The sequence below is a fragment of the Girardinichthys multiradiatus genome, chromosome 7 (genome assembly GCF_021462225.1).
Source record: "Girardinichthys multiradiatus isolate DD_20200921_A chromosome 7, DD_fGirMul_XY1, whole genome shotgun sequence".
In the NCBI taxonomy this organism is placed as follows: Eukaryota; Metazoa; Chordata; class Actinopteri; order Cyprinodontiformes; family Goodeidae; genus Girardinichthys; species Girardinichthys multiradiatus.
The window spans coordinates 39,566,100-39,591,469 of NC_061800.1; the positions used below are offsets into that span (position 1 = coordinate 39,566,100).

General features: G+C 40.9%; 1 protein-coding gene across 2 annotated transcripts in view; it reads right to left on the minus strand.

The window, feature by feature from the left end:
* ptpn4a (protein tyrosine phosphatase non-receptor type 4a) overlaps nucleotides 1–25,370 on the minus strand; it is a 95,002-nt gene that overhangs the window by 7,977 nt on the left and 61,655 nt on the right. The window contains exons 9-19 of one of the 2 annotated variants that reach the window (XM_047370454.1): nucleotides 25,161–25,248; nucleotides 23,723–23,811; nucleotides 12,912–12,975; nucleotides 11,892–12,064; nucleotides 11,230–11,298; nucleotides 8,679–8,813; nucleotides 7,221–7,382; nucleotides 2,403–2,562; nucleotides 474–557; nucleotides 315–371; nucleotides 17–173 (exon numbers count right to left, since the gene is read on the minus strand). In XM_047370454.1, the coding sequence (XP_047226410.1) occupies nucleotides 17–173; nucleotides 315–371; nucleotides 474–557; nucleotides 2,403–2,562; nucleotides 7,221–7,382; nucleotides 8,679–8,813; nucleotides 11,230–11,298; nucleotides 11,892–12,064; nucleotides 12,912–12,975; nucleotides 23,723–23,811; nucleotides 25,161–25,248 (1,238 nt within the window). Of the gene's footprint in view, nucleotides 1–16; nucleotides 174–314; nucleotides 372–473; nucleotides 558–2,402; nucleotides 2,563–7,220; nucleotides 7,383–8,678; nucleotides 8,817–11,229; nucleotides 11,299–11,891; nucleotides 12,065–12,911; nucleotides 12,976–23,722; nucleotides 23,812–25,160; nucleotides 25,249–25,370 lie in introns of both variants that reach the window. The other variant, XM_047370453.1, reaches the window with a different exon arrangement.

Genomic DNA, 25,370 nt, shown 5'->3' on the forward strand with positions numbered 1-25,370 from the left:
AATTTGAAGAATTTACCGTTCGGCCTGACCAATAGGATGAGCTCCCCAGAATGGCTTTCACAGCTGGCTTTGATGAACATCACCACCTGGTCATGGGTGTGGTCAGAGATGTCCCGTCCATTTATCAGGACCACCTGGTCCCCTTCGTTAAGGCGAGGAACGCAAAGGTCGGCCTGAAAAGGCAGACAGGGATGAAAGGTAAAAAAAAGGACGTTTAAATGTCCTGAAAAGCATCGGGTGTTTGAAAGGCTTCTGCTCTGCTGCAGGCTCAGATGTTTTGGTGTGCATCGTTGTACGTGAAGTTGTTAACTTACTGAAGTTCCCGGAGCCACTCTAGACACAATGATAGGCATCTTCTGGTCAGCTCCACCCTACAGATAAAGAGACATGTTGAGAGTTCAATGCCTTGCACACAGTTTTTTGAAGGCTGCCGACTGAGAAATGATCCAATGAACCACAGATTTAAAGCTTACCTTGACATTGAAGCCAAAACGTCCGTGTTCATCAGGCCTCATCTTGATCAGGACCAGATTATCATGAGGGACGACTCCATTAAGCTGAAAGCACCCATTAAAAACATAATGGAGTCAGAGTTGTCTCCATCTGTGCTCCACACACAGACCTGCATTACACTGTATGTTTTAGCCTGAAATATTAAATATTGAAGATGTAAGTGAGATCAAAGACTTGAATGCATCTGTGTTGACCACCAGGGGGCAAAAAGTGATATAAAGCTGCAAATCCATGTTGCATGTCTACTTTACAGCAGTAAAAACTTTGGTAATAAACATGGAGCTGCAGTATTAACAGTTTTTCAACCAACCCACCAGTATGTTGTCTGATTGTCAGATCAAAAGTCATTTTAAAGTATAAACAAGCTCTCTTTCTGCTGTTGTAAATACAGAATGGCTCAGTGTGTTTCTTGGTGCTTGTTGATAATCTGCAACAAACGTTTTACGTATGAAGAAAACAATGATGAAAAGGTATATTTTGGCATTCAACAGAGACTAAAAAGCTCACAGCGTATTAGTCATCCTGTTACATAACAATAATTGCACTACTGATTGGTAATTATAAATATTTTAATGAAGAAGTAAAATGTTGCTTCACACACTTATGTTAAAAAAATCAATTCATCTTTCACAGACCCAACCCCGTTTGAGACCAATGTCTCGCATCTTAAAACATTTCTTAAAAATATAAGAAAAGCAGTTTTTTATGTAGACTTTATTTTTACAAGTTGATCAAAGTGTCATTGAACATTAAATTAGTAAGCCATAACATCCTTGGTCTCTGTGGTCCAAATAGGACACAGAAACCCATTTCTCTTAGCGAGTTTTCAACATAGGAAATACGGGAGAACAGCCGTTTACGAAAGTCAGACCTGACCTGATCTGTTTGCAGTAAACCCTAAATGGCCAAAAAATTGGGTACTCACCTAAACTCACCAAACCTCACTTTTAGAGAACTGCAGCAAACAGAGGTCCCTGGACTCCACAACACATTATGCATTATCTACATCCCAGATGGATGTATGATAGTAATGACAGAAGAAAAAAATATTTTCAGCCCCACATGTTTACAAATGTAAACAAGGACTTTGCTAAACTCTACTGGGGACTTTAACTCAACCAGCGCTTTAGTCACATAAGACTAAGATTGAGCTTTTCTTCAATAAAAAGACCAGGGTGAATATGTGGGAAGGACTTTTTGTCCACTCTTAACTACGCTAGAGAATCTGTGATGCTGTGGGCCTGTTTCTCTTCCAAAGGCTCTTTTAGAGTGCATGGCATCATGAACTACAAAATACCAGGACATTTTAAATAAAAATGTGTTGCCCTTTACCAGAAAGTTGAAAAAGAGTCATCACTGGGTCTGTTAGTGGGATAACAATCCAACATTTCCAAATCAACAAAGAAATGGTTCACCAGACAAGAAATCAACCTTCTTCTATGGCTAATCCAGTTTGTAGACCTAAATCCAAAAGAAATGCATGATCCAAAGGGAAGAGAGGACCCAGGACTCTGGATGATCTGTCTGCTCCAGCCTTCTAACATATCATAGAAGACTCAATGCTGTCCAGTTGGCAAAATGGTTCAAGGTATTAACAGCAGGGGTGCTAAACATTGAGGATTCCTTTCTTTTTCGCTCAAATCTATTATTTCTTAACCTAGATTTTTTTCCACCAGTTAAATTAAAGGTTGGATTTTTCTAAGGTTTTTCAATGTGAGATCTTGATACTGTAAAAAAAGCTACATTTATTTTTAGGACTATTTACAGACTTTTCCGGAGCTTCCTTAAAATGTGGCAATCTATAAAGCAAACTAGCAACTTCCTCATCAATATGCAGATAACCGAATTCTTAGTGACACATTGTGAGTACTTTCATTGGGCTCACTGACCGTGGTTTTGTCGACATTGACAGGAACATCGTACATCTCGTTGAGGTGGTTGTCCAGGAGGCTCTGCTGGGAGTGGGCCTGGATGATCTGGCTCAGTGTTTTCCTGCTCAGCTGCTTCGGGGGCAGCGCTGGAGGCTGGCCATCTACCCCATCAGGAGACCTGAAGTAGAGGACAGAAAACTTTTATATTGCACTAAAAGAAGCAGCGATGCAGGAAAAAAATAAGAGGGCACAAAATAAACCATTTATGAGAGTTATGCTGTTTCTTTTGCATGATATGACAGAGCCCGTCTTTACAAGACTAAGTCATTTCCAAACGTACTGTACATTTGGTATAGAGGGAACATAGAAAAATATGGATAAGAAGTATGAGGAAAAATAGACATAGAAAGAAGTAACAGAACCGTTTGTCCCAGCGCATTAACCTCAATAAAAAGGCAGCAAAGGGAAGGAAAACAACCACCCCTCACACTCCAGCTCCATCAAGCAGACAGTAAAAGACCGTTAGTGCGCAGGGGGAAACAACATGGCCAGTCAGTTAAAGCTTTCAGCAACGTCAAGGCTCGCTCCTTTGTGGGTAAAAGCCAGTCGTTTCACTCTGTGTGCTTTTCTGTGTGAGGAAAAATGCTACAAACCGGCATTCCTTGGGGGAAGGGGGCATGAGTCAAAGAGCATTGCATTTGTTTTGGCTGCTGCAACTGGTGCCACTTTGTGTCTTAAACAGACACACACAGACTGACATTTACTACGGGTCAAAACCAGGTCAGGACGAGACGGTGCTCAGCAGGATGGAGCCAGAGGCGACACATCCACCTCCTTTCCTCTTATCGCATTGATGCGAGGCAGACACGTGTAATGGATCTGCAAACGTCTTCATACCACACATCTGCTTTGTAAAACAACTTAAAATACTACAAAAAATATTCGCCCCTTATAAATTTCCTCCGCTCTGCTTATGTTTAGGGATGGGTACCTTTCACAGCTGAACTGATACCGTACCAATTCCAGGTACCTGGGAATCAGTATTGGTACTCAACAGTACCAGTTTTCAGTACTTTTGTGTGTGTCTGTCTTGTGGTAATAAATGTTAATTTGTTTAACAATAAAATATCAAAATTTTTACATTAAACACATTTATTTCTTAATATCTAAACTTTAACAAATATATCAAAACAACATCCAGCTGTTTTCAACATTTCCCTTGTTGCTGGCTGCAGATGACGGGTTGCTAATGGATGCAGGCGTGCTAACCGCTGGCCTTGCACTTTGCGTCACCAATATTGCAGCGAGCGTAATCTGCATCGCATTCTGGAAAGTGGAGCCATAATTCTGAGTGCTTTCTATCAGACATGCTTTGTTGACTGTACCAGCGGCTACTGATGTCATTATGTTTTTGTGCATGCAATGCTATGTTCATGTCCGGCATGGAAAATCGCCCACACTTCCACTCCCTCAGTGGCACAATGATGCGTTTAAGTACCGAAACATGGTACCATTTGATTTTACATGGATAGGTACTCGGCAGTACCGACGAAATTCGGTCGGTACCTATAAAAGTACCAAATTCGGTTCCCATCCCTAATTATGTTTCACTTTTACCGCTTCAGATTAAACAAATCTTTTTATCAGGAAAAGACCATCTAATTAAGAATCAAAATTCCGTTTTCAAATGAGGATTTGCCCCTATGTGAAAAAGTAATTCCCCCCTAGACGCTGCACGGTGGTGCCGTAGGTAGCACTGTTGCCTTGCAGCAATAAGGTCCTGGGTTCGACCCCTGGCTGGGGGTCGTGTTGCATAGAAATGGTATATTCTTCTCGTGCATGCATGACTTCCCTCCGGGTAAGCCAGCTTCCTCCCACAGTACAAAACATGACTGTTAGGTAAACTGGTCTCTCTAAATTGAACCTTAGGTGTGAATGAGTGTGTGCATGGTTGTTTGTGTGCTGCCCTGCAATAGACTGGCAACCTGTCCAGGGTGTACCCTGCCTCTTGACCCTAGACTGCTGGAAATAGGCACCAGCTTCTCGTGACCCACTATGGAATAAGAGTTAGTAATAACTGGTTGTGCCACCCTTGTTTGTTATGGAGGAAATTAGTCCAGCTTTTGTCTCAGCAGGACTCCAATTTAGGTCCAGACTTCAACCAGACCTCGCCTAAACCTGTTTCTCTAACCATGCTGAGATGGGCCAATTGACAATTGATGGACGGACGTTCTTCTTCAGGAATTTCTAATAGAGAGCAGAATTCATGGTTCTATTAATTACGACAAGTTGTCCAGGTTCTGAAGCAGCAAAGCAGCCCCAGACCATCACACTACCACCACCGTGTTTGACTCTGAAATGTACAGTAACAAGCCATCTTTGTTACTGTTGCATCATGAACTCTGACCTTAACCGAGACCAGCGAGGCCGTCTTTAGATCTGGGGATGATGTGTTGGTTTTGTAGAGCTTACTGCCTACTTCATATGTTGACAGACAGATTCTTTTTCAAGGATTGCTTGATTCTACAGGTCTGGCAGTAATCTGTGTCTTTTTTTAAATTTAAATCGGGTTGATCTGAGACATTAAAATGTTAGCAAAAGCAAAAAGAGCAGACATCTGTAAGGGAGCAGATACCTTTTCACAGGACTGTGCTGAAGCAGGTTGGGTCAGAACTAAGTAAACTAAGAAGCAGATACCAGGTCAAGAAAACCCAACTCAGCACTAAGTTCTTAAAAAAACAGCAATCCCACAATCCAACCAACCAACCAACCAACCAACCAACCAACCAACCAACCAACCAACCAACCAACCAATTAACCAACCAACCAACCAACCAACCAATTAACCAACCAATTAACCAACCAATTAACCAACCAACCAACCAACCAACCAACCAACCAACCAACAGTATTATTAAAAAAATATAAGAAAGAACCTAAAAAATTCAATTTCACCCTATTCAACTGAAACACCGTGTATCTAGATCATTGTGTAACTGTCAGAGTGAATCGAAGAGCGTGCAACTGTTTCTCCTGCAGAGGAAATGTAGACTCACATCAGAGAAAAACGTTGGGAAGATCTGGATTATAGGCTTGAGTAAAGTGGTGAACCAGGAAATCAGTCAGGATGGCAAATCTGCAGTTACATTTTTAGTCATTGCCATCAGGAACATAAATTGTCAGAGAGGAAAAATGCAGCATTATAATCTGCAGCCATCAGATAGTTATTACGAAGGAAGTGGATTGGGACCAAATCTTTTCCACGGACAATATAATGGAGCTGGTGAAAGATAGACATTAGAAGCTTTAAAACACAACTAAGACTTCAATCTGTTTCTTTGATTCAGGTTCTGGAAATTACAACCGTGACCATCATTCTGAGAGGTTTGCAGTCTAACTGAAATATCCGATACTGAAAAAAAGTCGATAGTGAATTTGAACAAATGGATCATTTGTCACTGTTATGGTTGGCATGCCAACAGTGAAAATGTCTAACACAGACTGCTTACGCACAGTTTAATCTGCTTTGAATTTATCGTTAAATATATTGCCTTGCTTGCATGCCAGCAGGTGAATAATTAAGGACAGATTAAGATCCTTTAAGACAGAAAATTATAGGTTAAAAGATTATAAAACCTGGAAAATCTATTTAAAAAATGCTGCTACAGTGCTATCCAAGGTTATTTGCACCTCTGCTATAGATGTGTAAATAAGCTTTAATTATTAAACATTTTAGTGCATTAACATATTCTCACACAGCATTTCCTAAAACATTTAACAAGATTGGAGAATACCGAGAGAGGGATCTTTGACTACTCCTCTGTCTGTATCATTCAGAGTGCTAGGTCCTCTCTTCCCTAAAGCTCACATTAAAATTATTTTACGGCATTTAGGTCTGGGGACACACATGGCCATGGAAAACGTTTGACTTCATGTCTGGTTAACCATTTCATTGTTGATCCTAGTCATTTAAAAAAACTTATTTTCAGTTTTCTGGAAGATGGCAACAGCCTTTTTTCCAAAACGTTCATGATTCCCTTCACTTAGGAAGAAAAAAACGCCCCATGCCATCACAGATCACAATTAGTAGATGGTCAATAATTCTTCCCCTCTGAATAATTGTACTAATAGTAATAGTTCCAGTGTGAGCAAAGATAGGTTAATTTATTTTACCAGCCGTGTATGACGGGTGCTTTATAGGGACGAGAGCTGGGGATTAAGTCATTCTTTGGCTCCAAGTTATGAACCACTAAACGTTCAGTGACACTTTGATTTGACTTCACTGCTCTGAAAACTGCTGCATCCTCCCAGCTCTTTAATTTTTTACTCCCCACTTTCAGACTTCAAAAACAGCAAATTGGGACCTTAACAAACTTTACCAGAATTTTTTAGTGTGTGAGCAGTTTGAGGATGTGCAGCGAGCCCAGATCTGCTTAAGTCCTGTTGTTCAATCTTCTCCACCCTGCTACGCTGCTATAAACACATTTTACAGGCTGTTTTTTAAAAGGCTCATCTTTCCAATGGGGCTAGCAACGTGACATTGGGAGAGGGTGTGAACTGCTGGGAGAAGCCACAGACACCGTAAGACGTTTAAAGGAATAAAAATAAACCCGTCAGTACAGCAGAACAGACAGACAGACTAACGCTAATGAGGAAAATGTAACTGCTAAATTAAAGGCTGTCTGTTCTGGGGAGATGTTTTATTTATGAAGCAGTAATGATCTAACTAATCCTCTGCCAAGTCAAAGCTGATGTTTTTAAAACAAGCAGGAAGGAAAGTTAAGGGAATGGAAATATTAAACTGAGAATGATGATTAGCAAAAGGTTTTGACTGACGGTGTTGAGTCCAGGCTGATGCTGTTGGCTTGGGTGGATGATGCCGACTTGTGATTGGAGGAGAAGACAGGTAGGCTGGGTGAAGCGTGGATCACATGATCAACCAGGTGGCCAACTGACGATGGGCGTAGCCGTGTGCCGTCTTGTACAAACAGCGAGTTCCTGACAAGAACACACAAAGAAACACACATTTCAATGTGAAATGAGTGTGTTACTTTTTGGCACACGTGCAAAAATAAACTTCTAATGTGAATGACAATAAACAAACCATCCGCACGGTGAAACATGGTGGCGGTGGTTTGTCCATCAGGCTCAGTAAATCCAAGTTAAAGGGAAAATGGTTAGGAGCTAAATATAGGTGAATCCTGTTAATAGAAACCTTGATAGAGGCTGAAAAAGAATTGAGACTGGTGCGAACGCTCACCTTCCAGTAGGATAACAAACCTAAACAATCAGCCTGAGGGACAGTGGAACCGTTTAGATGACTCAAACTTTTTGCCATCAGAACCAGAATCGTCACCATTGAAAGCACTTTTTCTTTTCATTTTCATTTGAAATAAATATCGTTTGCGTTTTTCATTTTTATCTGCTCAATCATAAAATAAAAAAATGATAGATTTCATGAAAATGAATGTAATAAGTCTGATATTTTTAGAAAAGGGATCAGGACAGTATTATAGTTTCCTAACCTTTTGGGTTAGAAATTTTCTTTTTTGGGCATGAATATTTTTAGGTCTAAGCCAAGCAATGAGAACAGGACAGTGCTTGCTGTAATGATCTAAAGGGTGCACCCAAGTCTGATTTTCAGTAAAGGTTGCAGGATTTTTGTGGTTCGATTTACTACAAGGTTCCTATGTAACGTCGGAGGCCGCACACAATTATTCAGAGGGCAGCAAATGTTCCTCGAGCCGCACTTTGGACACCCATGATTTAGATCAAAGGATATTCATGAGTTAAAATGGACCAGTCAAAGTCCAGACCTAAATCGAACTGAGAATTTAAGGGCAAACCTTAAAAAAACTGATGTTCACAGATGTTCTCCATTCAATCAGAGTCAGCTTTTGCTATTTTTTTTAAATGACACTGTCTGAATTTGCAAAGCTGGTAGAGATATACCCCAAAAATCTTATGGTTGGTCTACAAAGTATGTATTCAGTAGGGCTGAGTACAGATGCATGCCACACGTTTAATATTTATTTACAAAAAAAGGTTGAACCCATTAATTATTTCACAATTACTTACTACTTTCTGTTGGTCTACCATATACAATCCCATTAAAATACATTAAAGTCTTTGATTTTAAGGTGACAAAACAAAAATAAAAAGGTTCAAGGTGTAAACTTCTGCAAGGCGCTGCCTAATTCACTCTAAAAAAGCGTTTACAACAACCTGCAGGGTGGCTCATTAAATAGGCTTATTACTATGGAACATGGACAACTAAGATCTGCGCTAACTTACTGGTTAGGTGTTCCAGGTGGCGAGCGTGTGGGCAGGCTTTGGGTTTCCAGTCTCTCGTCTGATAGGCTGTTCCTGCTTACAGACTCCCAGTCAGTCCCGCCCACCAGCTTCCTAGCCAATGGCTTGCTGGGAGACCTGCTCAGACCAATAAGGTATTTTGGTTACAACCAAATTAAAAAGAAACGTCTCAGTGCATTTCCGCCACGTTTTAACTGTAAAATGCAACTCAGTTTGCCTCCACTTTATTCACGACAGCTTCCAGCTACTTTGCTTCACTACTTCTACTGCATGTCATTAATGTGGGCAGGATGTTGTAACCACCAATGAAAGAAGCAAAATAGGAAACTGTTGTGTTGAAAAAGCAGGCACCTCAAAAGAGAAGAGAAGAGTGATCATGTAACTGAACTGAATAGAAAAGGGTTGAACATGTTTTAATGGAAGAATAGCAGCTATTTGTGAGTGTGTGTGAAAGAGCTGGGCTCTGTTTTAGAGGCAATACCCTTTTTTCTGACCCATTAGTGGCCTGGAGTGTTTTAGTGTCTGCAGTGGTCCAAACTTTGATGTTGCATTTTTATTTATTTTTTTATTCTTAGTCAAACCACTGGTCATCTGATTCACACAAGCACTTCCTGAACCTTCGTCACACGCATATGCATAATCTTAATCTGACTGAAAGAAAGACCAGTACTAGTTTTCTCTGCAGAAATACAAGCAAATCCAACTAGAACTGGTGGAAATATGGATTCTGGGTAATTCTTGGGATAAAAACAGTATTTCAGAGTTTGCTGCATGACGCCGAGTAGTTGGACTGGTCAGGACAGAAGGTGGCCCAGTAAAGTAGGTGGAACAAATATGATGCCTTCAGGTGCATCTGAAACAAACAGGAATATCACTGAAAAGACCAACTGAAAGCATGAAAGAAACAGAGAGACATATTTCTGCATTTCTTTCTCTAAAACCAGAGACGATATCAGAAGAGAGTCTTATCTGGGATAAGGAGAGAAAAGACTGGACTAATGCTCAGCGTTCAAAGTCTTATTTTTAGAAAAGAGTAAATGATGCTTTTTAGTTGAAAATCAAGGTCCCAGAGTGTGAAGGCACACACCCCACAAAGAACCTGCAGACTACTGTCAAGAGGAAGATTAGAGATAACAATAAAGACAAGTTGAAGGCTTCAAGTGACTTCCAAAACACCTTAGCAGAGCCAAAACCTGATTATCTTCATGCTGTGTCACAATGATGCAGGAATTCATGCAAAAAAGCCCTGAGCAAGAGGTGCACACACTGTACAGTAAATGGACATATGTATGCATGGTGGTCACATGTTTGATATTATCTTGCACTATTCAACAGAAGACAAACATTTGTTTATGTTGATTTCACAACTACTATCGATAGTATCGAATCAAAGCAGAAATAAGGTTCATCCTACTATGGCTTTCCTAACATTTCCACATTTGCATTGTTTAGCTAAAGCTGTAGCTCTAGGTCAGGAAAGGGCAGAAAGGTTTAAGAGTATTAATAATATACCACGGCACAATATGACAGGCATTAATAGTTGCAGAAAACACAGGACAACAGTGACATTAGAAAAACTGAACATTTCTCTAAAAATATTGCAAAGTCAAGAGAAACTAATCAGGGATTTTGCCAAGAACTGGTTATGTTCTACATGAGAAAACAATCTTTTATATTTTCCACAAGTCTAGACTAAGGAGTAGGGCTGTAAAACTGAAGCGTCTTCTTCCATATAGAACATCTGGCCCAGGTTAAAATCTCCTAGAAACTTATGGGAGATACACTTTGAAGGAACCAAACCAGAAGATAAGTTTGGCACAGAAACAACACTGAGCTTCAACAAAAGAACACCATGCCCACAGCGAAACATGATGGTTGCAGCATAATGATCTGGGGTTACTTGTCTTAAGATGGAACTGGGTTTTATGAAGATTGATATAATTATGAACTAATAGTGAAATGGACTCCTGAAGATGAAGAGGGATTTTATGTAAATCAACAAAAGAATGGCTTAATGAGAGGAAAATTAAAGCTCTGTAATAGGCCACTACGTCTCAAAAGTACCCAGATTTGAACACAACTGCATTTGTGATGTTCTTTAAAAACGAGAACTGTGAATGCAGAACAAGGCGTCACCACTTCCAGAAACCGAGAGATGCACTGAGAACTTTATCTCAGACACAGTGGAGTCTGTGCGTAAATGTTTCAGTGCTGTTTTATTTTATTATTGTGACGGAATATAAGGACTGATCGGTGAATCCCTGAAAAGTGAGTATATAGGGAAAAGATGTGGTGGTTAAGGTCTTGGCAGAAATAAGGCTGGGGAGTCAAATTGATGCCCTTCTGACTTAAACACAAACACTGATCACTTGAGTCATGTTAATTAGTGGACTGATGAGGCTGCTAACAAATGCAGGCTGCCAGGATAGGCCCATAAAGCAAAGGTGAGTACAGTGGAGTCATGTTGAGCTGTAATGGATGAGGAAATAAGACTGCTTCCAACTAACCAGAAAGGACAGAAGGCTTTTACTACCTGGCAAAAACTCTGTCCTTGATCCCTTTCTCCTTTCCATACTGCACAGATTGCACTTCTGTCCGCCCACTAAAGAGAAAAACAACAAAAACAACAGTTAATAACACGATTTAAAATAGTTAATACCTGTTCCCGAATTAGAAAAAGAAAAGATAATTTCCTCACAGTTTTTAAAATCTTTCCAAAAATAAAGCTGCATTCAACAAGAAAAAATCAAATCAAAAGAAGCAGTCAGTCACATAATATTAGCTGCAACACATTTCCCAGTTTTCATGAACAAAAACAGCTTCAATTCAAAAGATTCTCTTTATAGGAAAGTGTGGAGATATCTCAAGGGCAACAGCGGATTTGAGCCAAACATCAGACAAGGCTCGCTCACGTTGCATCACTGCTACTCAATAATACATCACATAACTCGCTTCATATTGTACAGCTGCCTTTCATAGAAAAGGGAACCGAAAAAGGTTAACGGTGAAATGAAACAAAGTTCACATAGGGCGAACTCACCGTGAGGACAGAAGAAGATAGATTTTATCTAATGGGTCTCAAACCAAAGAGAAATGACAGGAATAAAAGAAGAAACCGTGCATGATGATGCATCATCAAGGCTGTTTCATGCCTCATTGCTCCTCTGGGAGCACATGTTGGGGTGATCTTCTCACCAGTATCTGAACTTTGAACCCAGGCTGAAGTAGTGAGCGAAGAAGTTTTTCTGTGGTGGGATGGGCCGCTCCAGCCTGAAAAAGGTGTGGTGCTCCACACAGGCCTTCCACAGGTTCTTACAGGCCCGGTAGTTGACCATGTTGAAGCCCAGCAGCGACTCCCGAGCCTCAGTCTGCATGCATAGAGAAAAACATCAGTTTATGGGGGGCTGAAAGGGATGGATGGATGGATGGATGGATGGATGGACGGAGGGATTCAAGCAAATTCTACTCTTTTCCAGAATGGGTAGGAACTTTATTATAAAAACCTTCACTCATTAATATTTAAGAGCTTTCTGAAAAGATTTTCTTCAGTTCAGTTCAGCTGCTGCTAAGGCAACACCAGATTTTGGACAGACAAATCAATGATAGAACAGTAAACATTACAACATCAACAGTTGGCAGCACACAAGAGTTTCATGTGTTAAGATGGCTGGCTGTATGATCACTCATCATCCATATATGGCAGAGCACATTCATTTGTATAAAGCAACGCCTTCACAGGCTGTCACTACATCAGAATATTTTAAAAATTAAAAACTGATAATCTGCTTTAAAAACAGTAAAACACCAGACAGTGAATTATTTATGTTGCTGCTATTAAGCTTTGTAGGTTTTCAGTTACCAAAGTATGATGAACTATAACCTTTAAACATGGGATTGCTTTAAAATGCACAAAAAATGACTACATTCACAAAAGACAACAAAAAACAAAGAGATTCAAATGTGAAACAAAGGATTTAAAGGGGGGATTAATTCATAAATGTTAGGACAAAGACAGCAGGGGGTTAATCTGACACCTGATTACCCAAACAGATGCAGACATAGCACAGCTGCAATGCTGTACCTTAATAAAGTACATAAGTAAATTCATACATTTGGCACAATACAGAAAACAACACTATGAACTCCAGATGATTAGTTACTGAGCAGTGGGGGGAGGTTGTCTAGAGGTGCATATATATTTGTGTGTACACCCACCGCCTCTCTTCTCAGCTGGACGAAAAACTGTTTGCACTTGAAGGAGATTTTCACTATTTTCAACCTAGAAGTTGGAAAAGAGAGCAATATAAAGTGAGTTCTTGCCTTTTTTATGAGATAAATGTCACATTTTAAAGCCTGACAAAAATATTCTACACCAACACAGAACTGTGTGCCAATAAATGTATGACCTTGATTGATAAGGTTCAATAAGACGTTGTAGTTACCCTTTTCCGAATTAAAACCACAGAAAATGTAGCTCTAAATAGATCTAAATTAAAACTAAGACAATTAAACTTATTCTTAAAAACTCAAACCAAACATTTACGTTCCTGAAGTCTAAACAGTGACTTCCTTTCTAATAACAGGTAAAACTGAGCCATGCTACAAACACACTATATGCCAAAAGTACTCACTTATCTGCCTTCACACAAATAATACTGAACGACAGGCCATTCTCAGCCCACAGGGTTTGATGGAATATCTAGCATAACGTTGCCGCTATAACAGCTTTAACTCTCCTGGAAAGGCTTTCCACCAGGTTTACGAGGGTGTGTTCATGAAAATTTGTGACCATTCTTTCAGAGGAAGATTTGTGAGGTTAAGACACTGATGTTGGACGAGAAGGCCTGACTTGCAGTCTTTGTTCTAATTTATCCCAAAGGTGTTCTATCCGGTTGAGGTAAGGGTTCTATGCAGACCTGTCAAGTTCCTAAACACCAAACTCACTTATCCATGCCCTTGTGGATCTTGTTTGCACACTGGTGCACAGTCATGCTGGAACAAGGACTTCACTGGAACCTGGGACAAAGCCCTGAAAAACAGCCCCACACCATAATCCCAACAGCACCAAACTTCACACGATGAAGTCATGTAGGTGTTGTTCATCTGACAAGTGTCAAATCCTAACTCGTGCTAACTACAACAATCCTACCTACAACGTTATAGTACACCTGAGGTCAGGTAGGTGACCGGTTGCTGGTAAGGAGAGTACTCCAATGTGCCCTGTGCTTAAAAAATATTCTATCGCTGGAATGGAGAAAATATAGACAGATGTTCCTCAAGTGTGCAAAGATGTAGAGAAGTTATAACTGTGGAGAAAACTCCGAAGCTCAGGGGAGCAGCAACAAAGAGCTCCTGCAACATCATCAGGCCAACCAATACGCTGCTTTACTTTGTTGTTTCGGAATTTTAAACTCTGGATGCAATAGAGTATAAATGTTCTGCTAACAAAGCAAATGGCTACAACTGCTGAAAGAAAGAAAGAAAGAAAGAAAGAAAGACAGGGGTGTAATAGATCTCATTTAAAGATAATATCCAAATAAAAGTATATTTTAATAAATAACTTCTAATTTTCTACTTTAGTCATATTTTACATTAAAGGTGAACATCAGTTTCTGACCAGATGAAGTACGATCACTTCATGTTACACAGCCATGATGTTAATGCATTATGGGTTCGAAGCTTATCAGAGCAGAGGAGTCTCAAAGCGGTGCCACAGTACATATTTTCTAATCACATGTAGGAGGGAGGTGTATAAATTATGCTAAAATCAGGGGACCACACGCCAGGCAACAGTAAGACAGCTACTGATGAGCAGCGGCAGCAGCGTAACATAATCTGTTCTGCTGCTGTGACTCATCGCTCTCTGCTAAATATATTTTACACACTCACTCACACACACTTGCATTGGCAACAACAGCACGCACACACACACACACACTCTTGTTTTGCTATATGTAGTGAGGACCATGTGTTGAATCCCATTGACTTCCATTGATTTTCAGTCATTTTCAACCCTTTCTATGCCCTAACCCTGACAATAACCCTAAACCTAACTATTACCAGTGCATGCCTAACCCTGACCTTAACCTAAACTCAATTCACACCTTCGTCCTAAACCTAACCGTTAGCTAAATAGGTCGTGAGGACCAGCAAAATGTCCTCACTTTGGTACAAATGGTCCTCAATTTGATGGTGAAATCGGGAAAATGGTTCTCACTGGGATGCCAAGACAGGAACACACACACACACACACACACACACACTTAAGCAGAGAATGAGTCATGCCCCATCTAAGCGTGGCTCATTTGTCAGGCTGTTGCAAACAGAAATAGAAAAGAGGCAAAAATCTAAATGTCTTCCTGCTGCTCTCCTGCCCCCTAATTTTAATCTAACATTTTAACTGAAAGGAGAGTAGAAATAAAATAAGTGAAAGGATATAAGCGGCGAGCCTTCGCTAATAAGAGGATAAAGAAAGACGATGAATTACAGAAAGTCAGTGAGACCAGAGCTGAGAGAGAGTGACCGTGATTATGTTTCGCTGTTTCTGTCTTGAGGACACGGCGCAGAACAGCTGCTGAGGACACCGCTGGGGGTCTCTAAATTTAACTCATCTGGTGGGATTAACTCAGGAGGCCTCTGTTTTGATTTAAACCTTCTGAAGTGAAATGTCCTACACAATGAAACAGAAATGTTGACGTTAGCAAACAGGTGTATCTTAACTGACATTATCATTGAACAGTGATGTGAAACTCATATAGACTTGTTACATACAGAGTAATAGATTTAATTAATTTATTTCTGTTAGTATTATGGTTTGCAGCTGGTAAAAACTCAAATTTCAGTTTCTCAAAGTGTGACCAATAAAAAGGATTTTAATTTAGACATGTTCTCTAATGGCAAACACTGTCTTGGGGGTGACTGCTGACTTCACAGTTGTCCAGAAGAAGGTCACTGACACACTCCACAAGGAAGGTAAACCACAAAAGGTCATTGCTAAAAAAGCTGGCTGTTCTCAGAATGCTGTATCCAACCATATTAATGGAAAGTTGAGTGGAAGGAAAACACTTGGTAGAAACGGATGCATAGGTGACAGGAATACCTGCAATTTCAAGAAGAGCAAATTCAAGAGTTTTGGTGGAAATTCAGAAGACCACAGCTGGAGACGTCAAGAGGAACTGCACAGAGACATACCCAGAAAAAGGGCTACAACTGTATGCCTACATTTTCTTGTATTAAGCCACTCCAGAACCAGAGACCATGTCAGAAGCCAGATAAATTCTGAATTTCATTTGGGAATCAAGGTCCCAGATTATAGAGGAAGAGTGGAGAGGCACAGAATCCAAGTTGGCTGACCTTTACCCCATAGAGAAATTGTGGAGTATTAACAAGAGGAAGATGAGAGACACGAGAGACACCAACAATGCAGACAAGTTGAAGGCCGCTGTTACAACATGGGCTTTCTTCACTTCTCAGCAGAACCACAGGCTGATGTCCTGCATGCCATGCTGCATTGCTGCAATAATTCATGCAAAAAGAGCCCTTACCAAGTAATCAGTGCATATACTGTAGAGTACATGGAAATACTTTCAGCAAACATTTCTTTATAATAAATAAATATTACATTCATCTTCTCGACCGTCCTCCTCCTGAATTTAGCTTTTTAATTAGCTGTAATCATCAAAAGTAACTAAATCAAACACTTGAAATCTATCTATGTATAATGAATCTATATAACTGAATGAACTTTTCAATGATATTGTAATTTTTTACAAGTTATACACAGACACAAGAGTTTGCATAACCTGTAACAGTAAATAATGGTCTCCAGAGTTCGGAACGGTTTCTCTTTCTCTTCTGCATGCAGTAATATTTATTCTCTTCAACATGCATCAGCAGTCTGTAGCAGATTTCTAAGTACTGATTTATTGAACTGAGAACGAGACAAAACCAGTGATAAGAGGAACTAACAGCAGAAAGAGGGTCAGCGAGAGCAAACAGATTTGATGGTTGTAATGTTTCCAAGAAACCTGGTTTAACAGCAGGTCACTGCTAGGGAAAAAACAGAAAACATGCTGGAGTCAACTACATTATTCTGCAAAAGTTCAACAGAGGCTTAGATATAAATATTCGCTGTCAATAATCACTATGTGAAAGATTTCCAAATGCTATGCAGGCCAGTTCTCTGTGAGACTGTTTCTGGAGGCAGCTCAAGTGAAACTGGCAGCAGCAGTGATGGCCACAGAGGCCAGTTTGTAACAAAGGCATCCACAACTTGAACTTCCACTTCAGTGGAAATGACAGAGAACATAAATATCAACAAAGAACGTTTGTTTTAACAGTGTAAGAGCTTCTCAGGTGTGTTTCCTGTCCACACAGATCCCCTGACTTCCACCTGATAGCTGCCAGGTTTTCTGCTGGCCAAAGAAGACACACGCTTTCAAGCAGTTGGCTTTCAAGGGGCAGGATCTTGGCCTAGAGCAGTTGGAACTGAAATTCTTGATCACAAAGTGCCTGGAACATATGTTTGTTTTCAGGTGCAGAAGCTTGTTCAAAAACCACAGTTAAAACAGGAATTAGTAGTAGCTTTCTTCTTTTTGCTCTACAGCAAAACAGTCTAGGCTCCTACCAAACCATCTAGAAGAAGCCTATGTATTACAAATATAAATATACACTGCTCAAAAAAAATAAAGGGAACACTTAAACAACACAATATAAATCCAAGTAAATCAAATTTCTGTAAAATCAAACTGTCCACTTAGAAAGCAACACTGATTGACAATCAACTTCACATGCTGTTGTTCAAATGGAATAGACAACAGGGGGAAATCTTTGGCGATTAGCAAGACTCACTCAATAAAGGAGTGGTTCTGTAGGTGGGGACCACAGACCACATCTCAGTACCTATGCTTTCTGGCTGCTGTTTTGGTCACTTTTGAATGTTGGTGGTGCTTTCACACTCGTGGTAGCATGAGACGGACTCTGCAACCCACACAAGTGGCTCAGGTAGTGCAGCTCATCCAGGATGGCACATCAATGCGAGCTGTGGCAAGAAGGTTTGCTGTGTCTGTCAGTGTAGTGTCCAGAGCCTGGAGGCGCTACCAGGAGACAGGCCTGTACACCAGGAGACGTGGAGGAGGCCGTAGGAGGGCAACAACCCAGCAGCAGCACCGCTACCTCCGCCTTTGTGCAAGGAGGAACAGGAGGAGCACTGCCAGAGCCCTGCAAAATGACCTCCAGCAGGCCACAAATGTACATGTGTCTGCACAAACAGTTAGAAACAGACTCCATGAGGATGGTATGAGGGCCCGACGTCTACAAATGGGGGTTGTGCTCACAGCCCAACACCGTGCAGGACGCTTGGCATTTGCCAGAGAACACCAGGATTGGAAAATTCGCCACTGGCGCCCTGTGCTCTTCACAGATGAAAGCAGGTTCAAACTGAGCACATGTCACAGATGTGACAGATTCTGGAGACACCGTGGAGAGCGATCTGCTGCCTGCAACATCCTTCAGCATGACCAGTTTGGCAGTGGGTCAGTAATGGTGTGGCGTGGCATTTCTTTGGAGGGCCGCATGGCCAGAGGTAGCCTGACTGCTATTAGGTACCAAGTTGAGATCCTCAGACCCCTTGTGAGACCATATGCTGGTGGGGTTGGCCCTGGGTTCCTCCTAATGCAGGACAATGCTAGACCTCATGTGGCTGGAGTGTGTCAGCAGTTCCTGCAAGATGAAGACATTGAAGCTATGGACTGGCCCGCCCGTTCCCCAGACCTGAATCAGATTGAGCACATCTGGGACATCATGTCTCGCTCAATCCACCAACGTCACGTTACACCACAGACTGTCCAGGAGTTGGTGGATGCTTTAGTCCAGGTCTGGGAGCAGATCCTTCAGGAGACCATCCTCCGTCTCATCAGGAGCATGCCCAGGTGTTGTAGGGAGGTTATACAGGTCCTTCTCAAAATATTAGCATATTGTGATAAAGTTAATTATTTTCCATAATGTAATGATGAAAATTTAACATTCATATATTTTAGATTCATTGCACACTAACTGAAATATTTCAGGTCTTTTATTGTCTTAATACGGATGATTGTGGCATACAGCTCATGAAAACCCAAAATTCCTATCTCACAAAATTAGCATATTTCATCCGACCAATAAAAGAAAAGTGTTTTTAATACAAAAAACGTCAACCTTCAAATAATCATGTACAGTTATGCACTCAATACTTGGTCGGGAACCCTTTGGCAGAAATGAATGCTTCAATGCGGCGTGGCATGGAGGCAATCAGCCTGTGGCACTGCTGAGGTCTTATGGAGGCCCAGGATGCTTCGATAGCGGCCTTTAGCTCATCCAGAGTGTTGGGTCTTGAGTCTCTCAACGTTCTCTTCACAATATCCCACAGATTCTCTATGGGGTTCAGGTCAGGAGAGTTGGCAGGCCAATTGAGCACAGTGATACCATGGTCAGTAAACCATTTACCAGTGGTTTTGGCACTGTGAGCAGGTGCCAGGTCGTGCTGAAAAATGAAATCTTCATCTCCATAAAGCTTTTCAGCAGATGGAAGCATGAACTGCTCCAAAATCTCCTGATAGCTGGCTGCATTGACCCTGCCCTTGATAAAACACAGTGGACCAACACCAGCAGCTGACACGGCACCCCAGACCATCACTGACTGTGGGTACTTGACACTGGACTTCTGGCATTTTGGCATTTCCTTCTCCCCAGTCTTCCTCCAGACTCTGGCACCTTGATTTCTGAATGACATGCAGAATTTGCTTTCATCCGAAAAAAGTACTTTGGACCACTGAGCAACAGTCCAGTGCTGCTTCTCTGTAGCCCAGGTCAGGCGCTTCTGCTGCTGTTTCTGGTTCAAAAGTGGCTTGACCTGGGGAATGCGGCACCTGTAGCCCATTTCTTGCACACGCCTGTGCACGGTGGCTCTGGATGTTTCTACTCCAGACTCAGTCCACTGCTTCCGCAGGTCCCCCAAGGTCTGGAATCGGCCCTTCTCCACAATCTTCCTCAGAGTCCGGTCACCTCTTCTCGTTGTGCAGTGTTTTCTGCCACACTTTTTCCTTCCCACAGACATCCCATTGAGGTGCCTTGATACAGCACTCTGGGAACAGCCTATTCATTCAGAAATTTCTGTGTCTTACCCTCTTGCTTGAGGGTGTCAATAGTGGCCTTCTGGACAGCAGTCAGGTCGGCAGTCTTACCCATGATTGGGGTTTTGAGTGATGAACCAGGCTGGGAGTTTTAAAGGCCTCAGGAATCTTTTGCAGGTGTTTAGAGTTAACTCGTTGATTCAGATGATTAGGTTCATAGCTCGTTTAGAGACCCTTTTAATGATATGCCAATTTTGTGAGATAGGAATTTTGGGTTTTCATGAGCTGTATGCCAAAATCATCCATATTAAGACAATAAAATACCTGAAATATTTCAGTTAGTGTGCAATGAATCTAAAATATATGAATGTTAAATTTTCATCATGACATTATGGAAAATAATGAACTTTATCACAATATGCTAATATTTTGAGAAGGACCTGTACAGGCACGTGGAGGTCACACACAATACTGAGCCTCATTTTGACTTGTTTTAAGGACATTACATCAAAGTTGGATCAGCCTGTAGTGTGTTTTTCCACTTTAATTTTGTGTGTGACTCCAAATCCAGGCCTCCATTGGTTAATAAATTTGATTTCCATTGATGATTTTTGTGTGATTTTGTTGTCAGCACATTCAACTTTGTACAGAACAAAGTATTTAATGAGAATATTTAATTCATTCAAATCTAGGATGTGTTATTTGAGTGTTCCCTTTATTTTTTTGAGCAGTGAGTGTGTGTATATATATACATATATATATATATATATATATATATATATATATATATATATATATATATTATTTATATATAGTACAGACCAAAGGTTTGGACACACCTTCTCATTCAAAAAGTTTTCTTTATTTTCATGACTATGAATATTGTATCTTCACACTGAAGGCATCAAAACTATGAATTAACACATGTGGAATTATATACTGAACAAAAAAGTGTGAAACAACTGAAAATATGTCTTATATTCTAGGTTCTTCAAAGTAGCCACCTTTTGCTTTGATTACTGCTCCGCACACTCTTGGCATTCTGTTGATGAGCTTCAAGAGGTAGTCACCTGAAATGGTTTTCACTTCCCAGGTGTGCCCTGTCAGGTTTAATAAGTGGGATTTCAAGCCTTATAAATGGGGTTGGGACCATCAGTTGTGTTGTGCAGGAGGTGAATACAGTACACAGCTGATAGTCCTACTGAATAGACTGTTAAGCAGCTAAGTAAAGAAAAACGAGTGGTCATCATTACTTTAAGAAATGAAGGTCAGTCAGTCCGAACAATTGGAAAAACTTTGAAAGTGTCCCCAAGTGCAGTCGTAAAAACCATCAAGCTACAAAGAAACTGGCTCACTTAAGGAGCGCCCCAGGAAAGGAAGACCAAGAGTCACCTCTGCTGCGGACGATAAGTTCATCCGAGTCACCAGCCTCAGAAATCGCAGGTTAACAGCAGCTCAGATTAGAGAACAGGTCAATGCCACACAGAGTTCTAGCAGCAGACACATCTCTAGAACAACTGTTAAGAGGAGACTGTGTGAATCAGGCCTTCATGGTAAAATAGCTGCTAGGAAACCACTGCTGAGGACAGGCAACAAGCAGAAGAGACTTGTTTGGGCTAAAGAACACAAGGAATGGACATTAGATCAGTGGAAATCTGTGCTTTGGTCTGATGAGTCCAAGTTTGAGATCTTTGGTTCCAACCACAGTGTCTTTGTGCGGCGCAGAAGAGGTGAACGGATGGACTCTACATGCCTGGTTCCCACCGTGAAGCATGGAGGAGGAGGTGTGATGGTGTGGGGGTGCTTTGCTGGTGACACTGTTGGGGATTTATTCAAAATTGAAGGCATACTGAACCAGCATGGCTACCACAGCATCTTGCAGCAGCATGCTATTCCATCCGGTTTGCGTTTAGTTGGACCATCATTTATTTTTCAACAGGACAATGACACCAAACACACCTCCAGGCTGTGTAAGGGCTATTTGACCAAGAAGGAGAGTGATGGGGTGCTGCGCCAGATGACCTGGCCTCCACAGTCACCGGACCTGAACCCAATCGAGATGGTTTGGGGTGAGCTGGACCACAGAGTGAAGGCAAGAGGGCCAACAAGTGTTAAGCATCTCTGGGAACTCCTTCAAGACTGTTGGAAAACCATTTCAGGTGACTACCTCTTGAAGCTCATCAACAGAATGCCAAGAGTGTGCGGAGCAGTAATCAAAGCAAAAGGTGGCTACTTTGAAGAACCTAGAATATAAGACATATTTTCAGTTGTTTCACACTTTTTTGTTCAGTATATAATTCCACATGTTAATTCATAGTTTTGATGCCTTCAGTGTGAAGCTACAATATTCATAGTCATGAAAATAAAGAAAACTCTTTGAATGAGAAGGTGTGTCCAAACTTTTGGTCTGTACTGTATATATATCTATATCTATATCTATATATATATGTCTCTTTCAAATTGAATTGTTGTGTATTTTATCATCTAACACTTTAAACATGTAAAGCACTCTACACAAATCCAACTAGTGCTCAAAGTGCTTTGTAAATAAACTTTGATTGATTAATAACTAATTAGCAGGATTAGTTTGTTAGCATTTCTAACTGTAAACAGCTGTCTCCTTGTGTATTGTGTAAAGAGATTAGAAATCTTTAACTCTGACATTCTCAAAAGGCTGCCAACATTTCCAAATCCAACATTTTCCATGACCGAGAGGGGCTAAAGCCTCACTAGTTTCAACGGGGTTTACTTGCTAAGCTTTTCATCTTTATGATCCTCAGACGTTCTTTCAAACACCTCCGTGATGCTAAAACTAACTAAGTTTAAATCTTCTCTCACATTGAAGAGTTTTTGTTGTTGGCGTGATCGGTTAGTGTTTAAGAATAGCAGATTTTTCTTTAAATAAGTCAAGCTGAAAACCGACCGATTCTAGCCACCAGACTAAGTATCTACCGTTAAAGATGAATTCCCATCTCCCAGTCCACTCTACCGACCACTTGACTGCAAGGCCTGTTTGGTGTAAATTTAGCCAAATTACACTCCCCTTCATAGGGTGGCGCCAAATCCACAGTAGAAACAGAAACCCGAGAATAGGATCATGAGCTAAAGACAAAAAACAACAATGAAGCCATTTTTTAAGTAACAGTGCAGGTGTTACCCTCTGGATGGTTTATCTTTCAGGGACCATAAGGATACAAAAACACCACTAAGAAATCAATTCATTCTCACTTTCCGGTTCTTTTCTTCTTTTTTGAGCAGACTCTACAAACCAGCGCATTTTCGCCCTCTGTGAGGCTGCGCTTCAATTGAACCAAAATAGCATGTCATCTGGGGCCAAACAGAAATGTATCAGAGTTGTACACAACTGCATTTGAAATGGAAGAACTTCATTGATAATTATAGAAGGAAAACTGGGAGAGGGATATCGATACACATTTCCAATTATTAATGGTCTGACTAACTTTAGAGAATGTACCTTTCTTCCATGGTCCTACACAGTTTAAGATTGTACACAGGCTTCACGTCTAAAAGTTATTCCATATTTAACCCTTTGATTCAGTGTCCAACAAGGTTTTTCATTTTAAACTCTGATACTTTCTAGCATCATCATGTCCTTCCAGATTTCTGATGACACTATGAGAACGAACACATCTGTGCCTAAAGTCAAGACTATAAAGACAGGCTTTGATAGGTTCAGTGTGGCCTGCACAGAGCCCTGACCTCAACCCCAGCGGGGACCTTTGGAATGAACTCAAGCAAAAACTGCGAGCCAGACCGTCTCATCTTTACATGACCTCGTTTAGACTGAACAGCATGAAACGAGAACCTATTCTCAAGAAAAGTTCCACAGTCCTGTGAAACGTTCTTCAAGATGACTGAAAACACAGGTATGTGTTCAGTCTGTGTTTCACTCACCATGGGAAGTAGTTGATCCGTACCCTGTTCTTGTAAACCATGATTCCAGCGGACATCACCCCAATGAGAATCTCTGTGTTGCTCTGGTCCTAAACAGGGAAGAAGAGACGACGTTTGAATAATAAAGACGGGCCAAATCCATTTTACATCTTGTCCCTACTTTACGGCCATCTTCAAGCCGTGGGATCAGAATTTCCCAGTCATTTTGTGATGTAGGCATGCCCTTCAAACACAGATTTTCCAAGAAACAAAAATGTATGAGCTGTGTATGTAGATGCCTAGTTTTAGGGGACTTCTGAAGGGAATCAGCTGCACTAGATTTAGGGCGAAAAGAGAAGAGGGGAGGGAATACAAATGCAAATAATATTTATGTAAGAGTTTGAAAACCATGCATAAATGTCTTTCCATTTCACAATTAAGGACTACTTAGTGTTATTCTGTCACATAAAACCCCAATACGTTACATTAAAGTTTGTGGTTGCAGCGTAACAAAATGTGAAAAAGTTCAACGGGTCCTCCTCTATCGAACCTGCACATGTGGCCACATCAGCTGGCACAAAACAAAAACTGCACTTTGCGGATTTTAGAGGGAAGTTAGAGGAAGGGTATTAGAGGCTTTTAGAAGAAAATTTCACATTTGTAACTTTTGGAAATCACAAGAGATCAAAACAAAACAAATAAAGCTGCATCAGCTCTATAAGAAAGAAGTCAAAATACAAAAACACAGTTTTTTTTGTTATTGTGGGACCTTTACAGATGGAGGAAACACTGACTGCCTGACATGCACTGACCTCAACATGTAGCTGGATCAGCTACAACACAAAAAAACAAGAATAACACAAAGAGGGCAAATGACTGCTAGAAAATAAATAAATCTATGCTGCTACCTGTAAAAAACAAGATGACTAAAATAATCTAGAAAGACTTTTAGGATATATGGTAAACATGTCTCCCAAGGACTCTTCATATTTTTTTTATTTCAGTACTGCTCAGTTGAATCCATATGTAAGCATCTATTTACTGAACAGCTTATCTTTTCCACCTTATGACATTATGGCTGAGAGTACTTGCTCTTATTTCCGGTCAGAGGATTCACTCTATAGGATGAGCAGGAAATGACCAGATGAAAGCACTATTCAGCCGTGGAGTGGAGTTATATATTGAATCTTTAATCTTTTTCTGTTTATCTTTCTACACCTCTGTAAAAAACAGAAGCTTAGATGTAAAGAGTAAAACAAATAAATGATGGTTTTAGGATTCTGGCAGGGCATCACTGTTCAACGTAAACACTGAAAGTAATGTTCGCATTACTTTCAGTGCAGAACTGCTCAACTCTGCAACTGGTGGCAACATTCAAGCCGTCTTCCTTGTGGAGGAAGCCGTAAGCATGTAGAAACATACGCATGAAATAACAGACATCGAATTAAACTTTGCTCACCTTTGCATAGTGCAGCTCCACCCCGTAGAGCTCCAGCGAGCGTGCTGTGTTCAGATAATTAAACTCCGACTGGGCAGGAGACAGACCGCTGAGAGAGGGAGGAGGGGACAGACACAGACGCAAGAGCGCGGTTGTGAGAGCAAAGGAAGCAGTGATGGTAGGGTGGCAGGGTGGTGGAGAGGGAAAGATGACAAAAGAAAAAGAAATAGT